Source organism: Chaetodon trifascialis, chromosome 5 (assembly GCF_039877785.1).
Source record: "Chaetodon trifascialis isolate fChaTrf1 chromosome 5, fChaTrf1.hap1, whole genome shotgun sequence".
Classification (NCBI taxonomy): Eukaryota; Metazoa; Chordata; class Actinopteri; order Chaetodontiformes; family Chaetodontidae; genus Chaetodon; species Chaetodon trifascialis.
Genome location: NC_092060.1, coordinates 15,901,007 through 15,914,028, shown reverse-complemented (window position 1 = coordinate 15,914,028; position 13,022 = coordinate 15,901,007). Strand labels below are relative to the sequence as shown.

Below are 13,022 nucleotides of genomic sequence, written 5' to 3'. Positions count from 1 at the left end.
ACGTTACACACAACACATACATACACCAACGGAAAAAACATATGCTAAAAGATCACCATGATAAAAGCACATGTTTTATTATGACAATCAAGTCAAATAGTATAAAAGTATAAAAAGTATACAAGTATTATTGATAAAATGTGCTTTGAATATCAAAACTAAAACCACTCATCTTACAGCAGGCATAATATAACCACACCTAAAGTTAGGAAATGAACGCTGACATGTGCTTTCTCTCATAGCCAGCAAAGCAAGTCCTGGTGAGTGTGTGCACACGCTTCAAGGTGTGAAATGAAAGGACAGGTCCAACATCGACCCCTGGCTAATGCTTAAGGAAATAACATCGACCTTATCCTGTAAGTCTTAAAAGAAACCGCTGCTTCTGGCTCCTTCTGGCTACCATTTCAGCTATTACTCTTGTGGCTCTAGGTTTCTTGACTCAGCTCTCTTCTTTAATCTCTTCATGTTGGAAAAACATCCTTCAGCCGCAAAGCCAGATGATCCACAAGCAGTCAAATTGACTAATCAGAAACAAAAACTGCCAGGAAGGTCAATCTCTCTGCGATCAGGTGCATTGGGAGAAAGGCATGAATATTTTTTCCAGCTTGTTGGTTTGTGAAGAAACTAAAAGTGTCTGGGCACGTCAGGCTGCCAGGCAGTGGATCTGAGAGAGCTGGTGGTGAGACCTTGGGTCAGAGTATTCGGTGAGCAGAGAGTCAGCAGGAGCAAACGGCTGAAAGAGTCCCATTCATGGGGCATGGGGCAACTAGGAAAGGAAAGCAGGGTGTATTCCAAACTCAACGTCAGGGCTCAGTGGGTCTCACAAGCTTGATTTCACCATCTTCCACAACCCCTCTCCGCTAACACACACACACACACACACACACACACACACACACACACACACACACACACACACACACACACACACACACACACCACAGGTATGGCTGCTTATGAGGCTGACTCAGCTTCCATTCTCTGAGTGCTGATGGGACAGACCACCAAGGATTTATAGAAGAAAAACTATTTGCAGAATGAGAAATGTAATATTTCTGCAGCACACGTCTCCAATAAATATTGTGATAAACTGAACTAATGACTGATGTGTGTTAATGAGTATTTTGGAGAGTGAGGATATCTTATTGGAGAAGAAGAATCCCCCATGAGGCAGAGATGTCGAGGATAACTCGACATCCTTGGGCACAAGAAAAATAGAAGTGGAGCGTTTCCCTTGGCTTTGATGACATGTTGCAGTAAAAATGACTGGCCTGTTTGTACAGGTTAGCCTTGTAAATGGCACTCTGTTTCACAGGAAATAAATCTACTTTACATTCCACATGTTTAGCAGCTCACATCTGCGCTCACTCCAGGTAATTACAACTGGTGAGATTTGTTATTACTTGGGGACCTTTAATGTATCACAACCTGCCACTTTTTGTACAGCAGTAAAACCATTTTAAGTAGAACATATAAAATCTAGTAATTTCTCATTCTAAAAGACAATGACTGATTGGTTTATCAGTTTAAAAGCAAGAACCCTTTGAAGAACTATCAAATACAGTCACACACAAATGTACATCCAGGTGGCTTTGCTGGAGGCTTATAATGAAGTGTTGTGTCTGGCCTTCCGGCCCAGGTGCTGCTGCAGCTGCACATGAGCCAAATCAAACACACCTTCAGTTTGGGTCCGAGGCCGAGTCCTGGAGCCCTGGACTCCCGTCTCACGCGTGAGGTCCAATGTGGATGCAGAGAGTGCAAATATAACGCAACTGAGTGCAGCTTATACTGATTGAGATAATGCTTTTCATCAGACTTATTTTCATGTGTCTTTTTCTTCTGTATCTGTGCGTGCTTGTTTCCTGTAGCCTGAATCAAACCATAGTGGAGGTTGTGGCTGTTGCAGCTGACACCGTACATGGTAAACCACATCCACAGGCAGAGAGAGGCCTCACACGCTCACACTGATAGAACTGGGTTTAACTGTTACTAGCATGTTATTAGCATTTAGCCTTTTTATCATCTATACAAAGGCAAAAACCAGTGACTGTATATATGGTCAAAATGAAGTTAAGACCTGAATCGGACTTCTTGAAATATTTTGTAAAATGTCAGTTTCCTGTAAATCTCTAATATCTGTGAAAGCAGCTTTTTAAATTAGCACTAACAACAAAACAGAGCAAAACCAAGCCAGTAAATCAGAGTAACCGAACTCGTTGCACTTTGTCACAGACACAAAGAGTGAGTGCTTTGTCGAGTGAAAGCCACCCTCGCTAAACTAAAACTAAATTTCATTACAAATGTTCCAGTCCGGTAAATGAAATATGTTCATTTTGATGAGCCAACATCTCAGTAATTCCACATAACTTGACGCAGCAGAAATTCCAGTCATGATAAACTTTAAAAGGCACAAAATGAAGGCATTACAAAATTTATATCTGTTATACATTTACGCAAGCCAGCCTGAAAACTTTAAACCTTTTCTCTCGGCTTCAGTGTAGTCGCTACTGTCTGCCTCTGCAGGGCAAAAACTGTTTGTCAGTGATTTTTGGCATTCACAGTGAAGCCTGTTAAATTCAACTGAACTGAACTGAGAGAGAAAGAGGTTCCTTTGCCTTCAAATTAGCCCAGTTTTGATGAACTGATGTTGAAAAAATGATAACTCCACTAACAAAGGTGCTTTTATACATAGTTGAGGTGCGACAAGCTGCATACAGTCCGACTGAAGTAAAGGTTTTGGCTCAGAGGTTGGCGCACAGGAAGAAAGAAACCCTCCGTCCCGTTTTACTCAGATTAGAAAATTGGGGTGAGAGGGGAAGTAATGTGCAGGCTTACTGGCAGGGCTGCCTTGATTAGAAAGGGGGTAGTGTTCATGGTGAAGGGGAGCAGCCGTATTCAGTAACAGCACCTCTTCCTTTAGCCAAAGCCAACATCTGGTCGACACAGCAGCAGCAGCAGCAGCAGCAGCAGCAGCAGCAGCAGCAGCAGCAGCAGCACCCCCAGTTTCTGCTTCCCTTTCAACTCATTATTGCATTTCACAGCTCCCCAGGAAAAGGTTTAGAGCCTGGTTGGAAAGTGACGCAAAAATTAAATGACGTTGGTTAATCCTTGGAGATGAAACATGTGAGTTTATACTGCTTTGGCTTTTTGTTCATTAAGATTGATCTGACGGAGGGAAAATGTAAACCCAGAAAGAGAGGTGACAGGTCAACACACAGCTAACTTCACTCATGAGCCGCTCCTCTCTGCACGAAACCACGCTTTGATTGTGTTTCACAAATCCACTTTCAATTAAGAAGCAGAGGAACAGGGTGTCGTTAAATTTATGATGTTCCATGACACTCTGCTCACATCCTCTGGAAGAGACTGGATAAATTAGGAGGTTAACGCACAACCAACAAACACACCACAGATGTTCACAGCACAGTTTAAATGCAACTCAGAGACTTTGAGAAACAGCCTAGTCCAGGTTGCTGTCCCCTGTTTCAATCCCTATTTTGTAAAGATGAATTTTCCTCTGCGAACATGTCCTGAGGACGTGTAGTCACTGAGCAGTGTGCGGTAAAGAAAACATTTACATTCAGGAAAGCAGGAGAGAGAAATCAAAGAGATGAAACGAATGAAATAAAAGTCTGAGAATGTGATCTGCAGACTTTCCACTGAGTCACATATGGGTCAACTTCAACTCAGCATGACTGCTTCATTAAACTGGAGTGACCCTCTTTGACATACCTGTCACGACCACTAACTGTGTTTGAATCGAGCCTTTACTGGAATGAGACAGCCACGATTTACAAGAATGCTAATGAATTAACATATTTCGTTTATTCTTAGCTCATTTTGACATTGAGCAGCAGCCCAAAATAAGACATGACAAACAAAAACCTGAAAATAAAATCCAGAAACCGAGCATGGTGTTTGTTCAACATTTAAGGGTCCACGAAACGCCTACTCGTGGTGCATTGTAAGGTAACTGTTTCCATAAATACTGCCATCAAACCATTTCTTGGCTAATGGTTGAATTCTTTATTTCTGGCCAGAGGACAGGTCAAGAAAGGACTGGCAAATGTGCGATGTAAGCTGCTTTAAGCATCGACCCATCAACATCTTCCCAGACTTCAGACGAGTATGTGGGGATGCGCTTGTGTTAATATTTGTGTGTGCGTGTTGTTTGTGTAGCGGTGTTGGTTGTGAGTAGAGTTGTTGACTCGGGGAGCTGCCACAGTTACACCTCTGACCAATAGAAAACAGATGAGTCACATCTCGTAAGTGTGGCTGCCCAAAGACCTGGAGACTCTTAACTTTCCTGGCAAAACACACACACACACACACACACACACACACACACACACACACACACACACACACACACACACACACACACACACACACACACACACTCTCGCTCTCTCTGTCTGTGTTGTTCACACACAGTACCATGAAGCCTCTCAGCGTGATTGCACAACATCTCTCTGGCTTTTGGTGGGATCGTTGCTGTCCAAGCCGCTCCCTCCAGGAAAACTACATAAATAAACACGATGGTGTAAAACTTCAGGTGCACCTCAATCATCTTTTTCTTCTCTCTCTTTCCCAGCCTGACCTGCCTTAAACTCTGCTCCAAAGATGCCGCTGGTGGGCAAACACCTCCGGCCGCAGCTTCATGCCCTTTAGGGGAGGATCATACTTCCTTTGGCTGCCCCGCGACCTCCGTGCCCACAGGTCTCCCCGTAACCAGGATCAATATTTGCGAAGTGTGATGTTTTACCTTCCAGTGTGTTGACCAACTCCTGACAACGACACATCTCGTTTTTCATGTGCGCGCCATGTTTCACCTCAATAACTCTGGCTTATTCAACAGATTTGGGTTTAAAAGAGGATGCAAATATTATGAAAACAATATTGTATTTTATGCCTGGGATTAGGCCCAATCCTACAGATGTGGGGCTTCAGGAATTTAAAAGCATCCATGATGGGAAGACTTTTTGTTTTTTGCCTTCTCTCATGTAGTTTAACAGCATGGACAATATGCTCCATGACCCCATGGTTGTTGATATTTCTGGTCCTGTAAGTCTGCATGTGGGCTTTCTTGCCTGACCGCCATGAGCTACCTCATGCAGACTGTGAAATTTGGCAAACCTCAAGGTCAAAATATCTCATTTTTTGTGGATGCTGTCACAGAATATCTCGTGTTAAGTTGTAGCACCTTTCATGTGACGGGCACAGACACACAGACAGGCACCTCAGTGTAGCCCATGACCACGTATAAATACTCCGTAGCCAGGAGTCAGCCTTTACATTGAAAGGGGGCCGGCCAATGGCACAGATGCATCAGTCAACGCTGGCATATAACAAAGCAAAATTCTAATTATGAACTTGATATTAATGTCTTTAAACGGCAGATTACTATCACCCTTTGAAATGCTACAAGTTAGCATGAAGAGAAGTTAAGCTTTTTCATAAAGACACACATGAGATGTTTTTGACCAAGTGGCTTGCCATAGAAAGACTGCAAGATTAGTCCAGGCTCCTTGTGTAGGCTGACGTGCCTCTTGTCCAGGTCAAGGGAGGGTTTTGGGGCAATATGATCACTTAATGTGAAATAGTGGCCACCTTGAAAGACATAAGTGTTATGTTGTACACTCATCAGTTGCTGTGTCCTCCTCTAGCACATCTTCTCTTCTTGATCTGCATATCTTTGCAATTGGGAGAGATTTAACAAACAAAATAAATAAATGCCCTCAATATTTTGCTCTCCACAGGCCCTCCTTGGTTCCCAGTCAAAGACGTTATGAAAGTCTGCAGACATGATGCTGTGGATCCATACATGCACACAGGAGCTGTGGCTGAGGCTGTGCAGTCCTGCTGCTTTCTGCTGACCTGCTGGAGGATTTGTCAAGTAGTTCTTTGACGCCTGGTTGGAGATGTTATCAGAGTCTGGGACGTCTGCTCTGTCTCTCTCCTCAGGTCCGCAGCACTCATAAAACAGCAGGAATAATAAGAGAGTGTTTGTGAGTGCAGTGGAGTGGAGTGGGCGAACAGTGTCCGTGATTGTGTCTGCAGGGCCCCGTAGGGCCCCGTAGCCGCCCCGCGACTCACATCTCCCCCACACACCGTGTTTTTCCTGAGTGAGGGTCTTTCTGTAGACTCTCTGTCATCCACTGCTAAACCAGGTCAGATGGGATTTTTTTTTTTCGTGCTTTCTAGTCATTTGTAAAGTAGGCAGCGCGGTTCATTGAAACCCAATTGCCATGAAATGGTGTGGATGAAGAGGAGGGTGTTTGAAGGGAGGCTTTCATGTTTAAAGCCTCTTTTACACTGAATGGAGCAAAATGTCAAACTTTGCAGCTGAGCTACAGTCATCAAATTCCTAAAAAATAATATTCAAATTTAGCAAAAATATCTTCCTGCTAGACATATTAAAATTCTAGGCTACTATTAGAGATCTAATGTGAGATGTAAACTCACTGTTAACACCTGGATGTAGTGGAAACATGTTTTTTTTTTTTTTTTTGCTTGGTAGGGGGCTGATGTTGTTCCAGGGAGGAGGCACAGGGGCGGGGTTAATGGGACCACTAGGGAAAGTGAAGTGTGGTCAAAGGAGGCAGAAGCAGTGTGCAGAGTCACTCAGGATGGACGTGTAGTCTTTCTTGGAGTCTCTACTACGTTTTGGATTGATGAACTGAGATTTGGCATCCGCTGAGTTTTAATCCATCCCATCCTCACTGCACAATGATTTGCTGACAGTACACTGAATCCTCGCTGGTTTGACTGCTTTAAAGTGGACCAGGTGGAGCCATGGCTACCACGGCTCTGACCGGCTTCTCCATGATGAGCCTGCTCAGCCTCGGGTACCTGACCTGGGACCTGATGAGTCCCAACCAGGTGGAAAACGAGCCCGAGCAAACATTTGTTGACCGGCCTCCTGTCGCGCAGCCTCCTCACATCATTTTCATCATGACAGACGATCAGGGCTTCAACGACATCGGCTACCACAGCTCTGACATCAGGACGCCGGCGCTGGACAAGCTGGCTGCGGACGGAGTGAAGCTGGAGAGCTACTACATCCAGCCCATCTGCACCCCGTCCCGCAGTCAGCTCATCACCGGCAGGTAAAGTGTGTGTCCTCACCTGAGGCTGGTTGAAGGTTTCAGTTATACGAGTCCTGCTTACAATACCTTACTAAAGTCAAAGTCTCTAAGTAACATAAGCAGAATTAATGAACTTAAAGTAAAAGTGCTCAACTCAATCTGCGGTAAAGTTGTCCCATAATATATGATGATTATGAATTGATATTGCTGTTGCATCTATGTGTATATTTGCATTTACTGCTGAAGGCTGAGCTCATTTGAGCTACTTTATATAGTGTTGGGTAGTTAAACTACAGCAATGCATCATGTTCTATAAGATCATCCTGTGTTTGCAGCATCACTGGTCTGTGAGGACCATGTAACTGTAAAAAAGAACTTTTCATAAGCTCACAAAAACAGTCCATCACCAAATGTAGACATACGTAGTTCTCACTGGACAGGAAGGGTCCGGTGAAAAACTGTCATCTGAAAAGCAACTAATAACCAAAGCTCTCAGACTAATGTAGTATATTTCCCTTTGAAGTGGAATAGAGTGTAAAGTTGCATAAAATTGAAATACTAAAGTGCAAGTGCCTCAAATTTGTAGATTTGTAGAGTAGATTTTATTTTACTATAAGAAATATTACACTTATTTTTGTAAGCTATGACATTGAAATAAATGAAAATAAAAGATCAATAACCTTTCATATAGATAGATTTGGGATGTTGTTCTTCATGTTTCAAAGAATAAAAGTCTCTCATGCACAGTATTTATCTGGTATGATCAAAGCAGCACATTCATTTACTTTAGCTCAAAACTGGTACAAAGCCATGAAATAAACTCTTATTGCCATGTCTTATATTCAACATTTACTGAGATTTCTCTGAGATGTGAAATGAAACTTTGCTGTATGAAAAAGTAGATTACTCCAGTTTGGAAATGTTCAGCATTAACCTGAACATGAGATCTGAGATCATTTTGATTTCTTCCTGCCATATTTAGACTCTGGTGACACAAGTACTTTGTCTTTTTCTTGTTTATTTGGATTGTATACATACCTGAGATAAGTAAAACAACAAAACATGTCAGCAGCAAACACAGCTCTTTATGTGGCCTGTCTGTCTTCACCTCTTCAACATTTGTTAACCACTTGTGAAGTTGAGGGAGGAGATGGGAACAATCCCCCCCCCCATCCTTCTGTGTGTAATTATCTAACCATCTGTTGGATCTGATTATTGATAACACATTTGTCATTTGTCTGTTTTCTTAATCGTTAACCCTACAGGTACCAAATTCACACTGGCCTGCAGCACTCCATCATCCGGCCCCGCCAGCCCAACTGCCTGCCCTTTGATAAGGTCACCCTCCCCCAGAGGCTGCAGGAGCTCGGTTACTCCACCCACATGGTCGGCAAGTGGCACCTGGGCTTCTACAAGAAGGAGTGCCTGCCCACTCGCCGCGGCTTCGACACCTACTTTGGCTCCTTAACAGGCAGTGTGAACTACTACACCTACAACTCCTGTGATGGCCCAGGGCTGTGTGGCTTTGACCTCCATGAGGGTGAGTCGGTCGCCTGGGGTCAGAGGGGCAAATACTCCACCCATCTCTACACACAGAGAGTCCGCAAGATCCTGGCAACCCATGATGCTCAGTCCCAGCCGCTGTTCATCTTCCTCTCCTTCCAGGCTGTTCACACACCCCTGCAGTCTCCGCGGGAGTACATCTACCCGTACCGTGGGCTGGGAAATGTGGCGCGCAGGAAATATGCTGCTATGGTCTCAGCTGTAGATGAGGCTGTTCGTAATATAACATATGCTCTCCGCAAGTATGGTTACTACCAGAACAGTGTCATCATCTTCTCTACTGACAACGGTGGTCAGCCCTTGTCTGGCGGCAGTAACTGGCCGCTCAGAGGACGTAAAGGTACCTACTGGGAGGGTGGCGTCCGGGGTCTCGGGTTCGTCCACAGCCCTCTGCTGAGGAAGAAGAGGAGGGTGAGTAAAGCCCTTGTGCACATCACTGACTGGTACCCCACACTGGTCGGATTAGCAGGTGGCAATGAGTCTTTGACCGAAGGGGTGGATGGGTATGATGTTTGGGAGGCCATCAGTGAGGGGAAGGAGTCACCCAGGCTGGAGATCCTCCACAATATTGACCCTCTGTATAACCATGCACGCAGTGGCTCCCTGCAGAAAGGATACGGCATTTGGAATACAGCCGTGCAGGCCTCCATACGAGTTGGAGACTGGAAACTCTTAACAGGAGACCCCGGCTATGGAGACTGGACACCGCCGCAGATGCTTCCAGGTTTCCCTGGCAGCTGGTGGAACCTGGAGCGCCACACCGAACCCCGGAAATCAGTGTGGCTTTTCAACATCTCCGCAGACCCCTACGAACGTTTTGACATCTCTGAGCAGAGACCAGATGTTGTCAAAGAACTGCTGGCTAGATTGGTGTACTACAATCGCACCGCGGTGCCAGTTAGGTACCCATCAGAGGACCTACGGGCTGACCCCCACCTGAACGGAGGGGCCTGGGTGCCCTGGATAGGAGATGATGAAGAGGAGAACTGGGACAGCGTCTACCAGAAAAAGAACAAGGATTGGAAGAAGAAGCTTAAACTGTCTAAAAGCAGGTCATTTTTCAGGAGACTCAACACTAGGATCATGTCCAACAGGATATAGAAAGGACATGACTTCCAAAAGTTCAGTGGAGACCCCCCTGAAGGACAAAGTCATATGAATGAGGGCTCTGTCTGTTGATGGAACGTTTGTGTTTTCTTTTTCTTGATAAATGAACAAAACTTCTGCAAGATCCAGCTGCAGTGACTGAGTCGTAGCTGCAGTTGTGTGTTCGGTCTCTCTAGAAGATCTCATTGGTGAAAAAGTCCAATGAATGTGTTACATGTTCAGTTAGTTTGTATCCATTTAGAATAAAAAATGTGTGAGTTAAATATTCTGTTCTGAAAAACAAGAGTTGATTCCATTTTCCAAGATGACAACTGTGTTACAAATATGCTTTGTTGGCAATCAAGGACACTGTTTTCCCAAGAGACAGAGAATTATACAAGATCAGATTATTTTATGAATCAGAAATACTGTATTTCACATGCATGGCAAGGCAACAAGGAGAAATCATCTGCAACCATTTGTAACTGCAATGAATATAAATCATGACTACCTCTATGTCAGTGTGACATTAGTTTCAAGCTTTATTTTCATTCAAATCCAGTTCTCAACTTCTTCTGTCGGTTTATTTACACATTTCTCTTTCTGCTGAACCCTGTAATATTGGAAGAGATTTTCTTCTTTCATTCTGTGTGTGAGTACGCTCTCATTGCCATTCAAGACAACTAAAATGAGCTTATGGGCTTTTGCTGAAGGCGCATTTGTCACCACGAAAATATAAGAGCTTGTTACAAGATTATTAGTATCAAAGGGATTAGTAAAAGTTATGATATGAGTGGAAAGACACCATGACAGCGAAGAGGCTTGTGGCTTTGGTTCAGCTCTGGTGCTAAACACACTATTTGATAAGAATGACTCTGTAGTTGCCTTCATCTCAGTGGTAGGAAACAAAAAGAGTGTACACTATTGTGCTGATTCATCAAGCAATAGCCAATACATGTTTCAGCAAGTTGTGCACAGAAGCATATAAAGTTGCTCCTCTGCATGAAGAAGTTAGAGTTAAGGTTACCTGACCTAATGCAGATCTGTAGGAAACCTGTGTGACCATAATGAATACTGCCATTGTGAAAGACCACTGACAGATCTGTGGCCTCTAAGGGAAACCACAAGCCTTAATTCATTTTGTCTCTTGCAGTCACCCACAGGTGCGTGTATGCACGCTTAGTTAGAATTCTCATTTCCTTTTTTTTTTTTTGGCAGATCAAGAGCAAGTACCTTAAAAACAAACACTGGGGCCTGAGCCAATACTTTGCACAAACTGTGGTTGAAACATGTTGAAACTGTTATCTGTGTCAGCGATTCAGTAACACCGATGGGATTTCAACCAAGAGGGACAAAGGCTTGCACGTGCTGTAGCTACATCGTAACACTGCAGTTACAGCATGCTGTGGGCTTGTGTTTGCAAGGAGATGTGAGAGCGTTTCATTTCCTGCTTTCCGACCACTGTGCCTAACCGCCACTCATTTACCATTTCCTGTCAGTATCTGGAACAACCTCTGGGCTGAGGTTGATCATCGTTTTTTATTTCAGTAGGTTTAACAGTGTTTGGTTCGTCGGTTTCCTGGAGATCATATATCATTTTAAGGCAAACATCATTCTGGATGACAGAACGGCATGGAGCAAGTTCTGATTCTTCTTGTGACGTTAGCTGGAGTAACACATGGTAAATTCCAAATCCAAGTTCAACAATTTGCAGGATTATTGTAATAACATGCAAAACGTGATATGTTCAATTTGCTATGCTTTTTTCTAGCTTTCTTTCCAGCTCCTGAGATTAAATGTAATGCCACCCTCAACACATCTCTGTGTTCTGTTACCCTGGGAGGATCCGTGTATATCCAAGTCATGACCAATGCCAGCGGCCATCGGCTGCAGTGTAAGAAAGAGCTTCCCACTGGATCCATAAATGTGTTCACTCTGAAGAAAGAAAAGGTGACGATACAGGAGCCATTAAGAAACAGGACCCACTTTTTCATCAACAACGGGACACTGAAGATCTGGAACGTGGAGAGGAATGATTCTGGTCAATACAGCATAGAAGTCTTTGATGCAAATGGGATGCGTGTGAAAAACATTCGTATAAAACTGGATGTTCAAGGCAAGTGTTTCAAATTTAACCTTCTTCAGTGAAAACAGAAACTGCGTTGACTTAGCAGCGTAAAATAAAAGATTAAAGGAGAAAACAGGAATCTTAATTCACAAACTTTAATAATAGTGTTCTGCTACTTTTTCGTACTGTTCATTGAGAACATGGAAACTCTCCACTGTGATCCAAATACCTGCTGATATGAAGGCTTTGCAGTGTTTCTCCCCAAAACTACCTTTCCTCTTTAACTGGGTGACACTTTCTGTTCCTATTAGCAACTTGCACGCAAATCTACTCAGAAGTGAAAAAAATATAAGTGAGTCCTGCATTGCATGGCAGCAGAGAGAATATTCTTAAAGGCAGGGACGCAGCACAAAATTCTGGACCCTCATACTCATTCTCCTCTTCCCACCAGTCAGACGCTCCCGCTTCAAGGTATGCTGCAGATTTCTGTTTAGTCACTGATTATTTCTGAATTTCCGAAATCTACTCCCTTGGTTACCTTTGCTTAGCACTGATGCAAGGCTGTGTGAAAAAGAGCCGTTGCGGAACGTTTACAGGAACTTTCAGTATGTGTCATCCTGGGTGTTATTCTCTTTTTTTTTTTTGTCTACCACCTCTGTTGTAGAGATTTGGAAAACATCCATCGGGGGTGTGAACCTGCTATAGTTTTCACATGTGTTGAGTTTTTCATGGATGTGAAACAGTGCGACAAATTTCAGACACGTCTGACAAGAAAGTCAAATCAAAACTTTAGTTTGACACTCATCTCTAACACATCTTTAAGTGTGTAAACCAAATGTAAACACAGAGTGTATGCTCCGGACATCCCTTTTGTGAGCCGCATGGCGACTGCTCTCCAAGAACAGCTGCAGAAGTCAGATTAATCTTGATATTTGTGTTTGGATCTGTTTATAGAGCCCTTGCAAGTTGTAAGTACATATTATTAACATTGTGGTCTCTTCTCCTCAGAAAACATTTTGCCCATCTTGATCCCAGTCTGTTCTGCAGTGGGTGCTCTGCTGATAGTGATGCTGATATGTTGCTGTGTCTACTGCAAAATGAGGCGTCATAAGAAATCAGGTCAGATATGACAAGCCTGTTTGTCTTTCAGCTTTTCAGTCAGTCATAATATGTTGGTGGACATCCTGCTTTAACTGCGAAATCATTTCGCTTTATTC

The 13,022-nt window shown here is 43.6% G+C and overlaps 1 protein-coding gene across 1 annotated transcript; it reads left to right on the top strand.

The window, feature by feature from the left end:
- Positions 1-6,795: 6,795 nt before the first annotated feature.
- Positions 6,796-9,752, top strand: LOC139331492 (arylsulfatase I-like). The gene is made up of 2 exons (XM_070962971.1): positions 6,796-7,109; positions 8,354-9,752. The coding sequence occupies exons 1-2, from the start codon at positions 6,796-6,798 to the stop codon at positions 9,750-9,752; spliced, it is 1,713 nt and encodes a 570-aa protein (XP_070819072.1).
- Positions 9,753-13,022: the final 3,270 nt, after the last annotated feature.

Coding starts and splice junctions, on each gene's coding strand:
- LOC139331492 (XM_070962971.1), top strand. CDS start 6,796: ATGGCTACCACGGCTCTGACCGGCTTCTCCATGATGAGCCTGCTCAGC. Junction 7,110..8,353: donor AGTCAGCTCATCACCGGCAG/GTAAAGTGTGTG, acceptor TTAACCCTACAG/GTACCAAATTCACACTGGCC.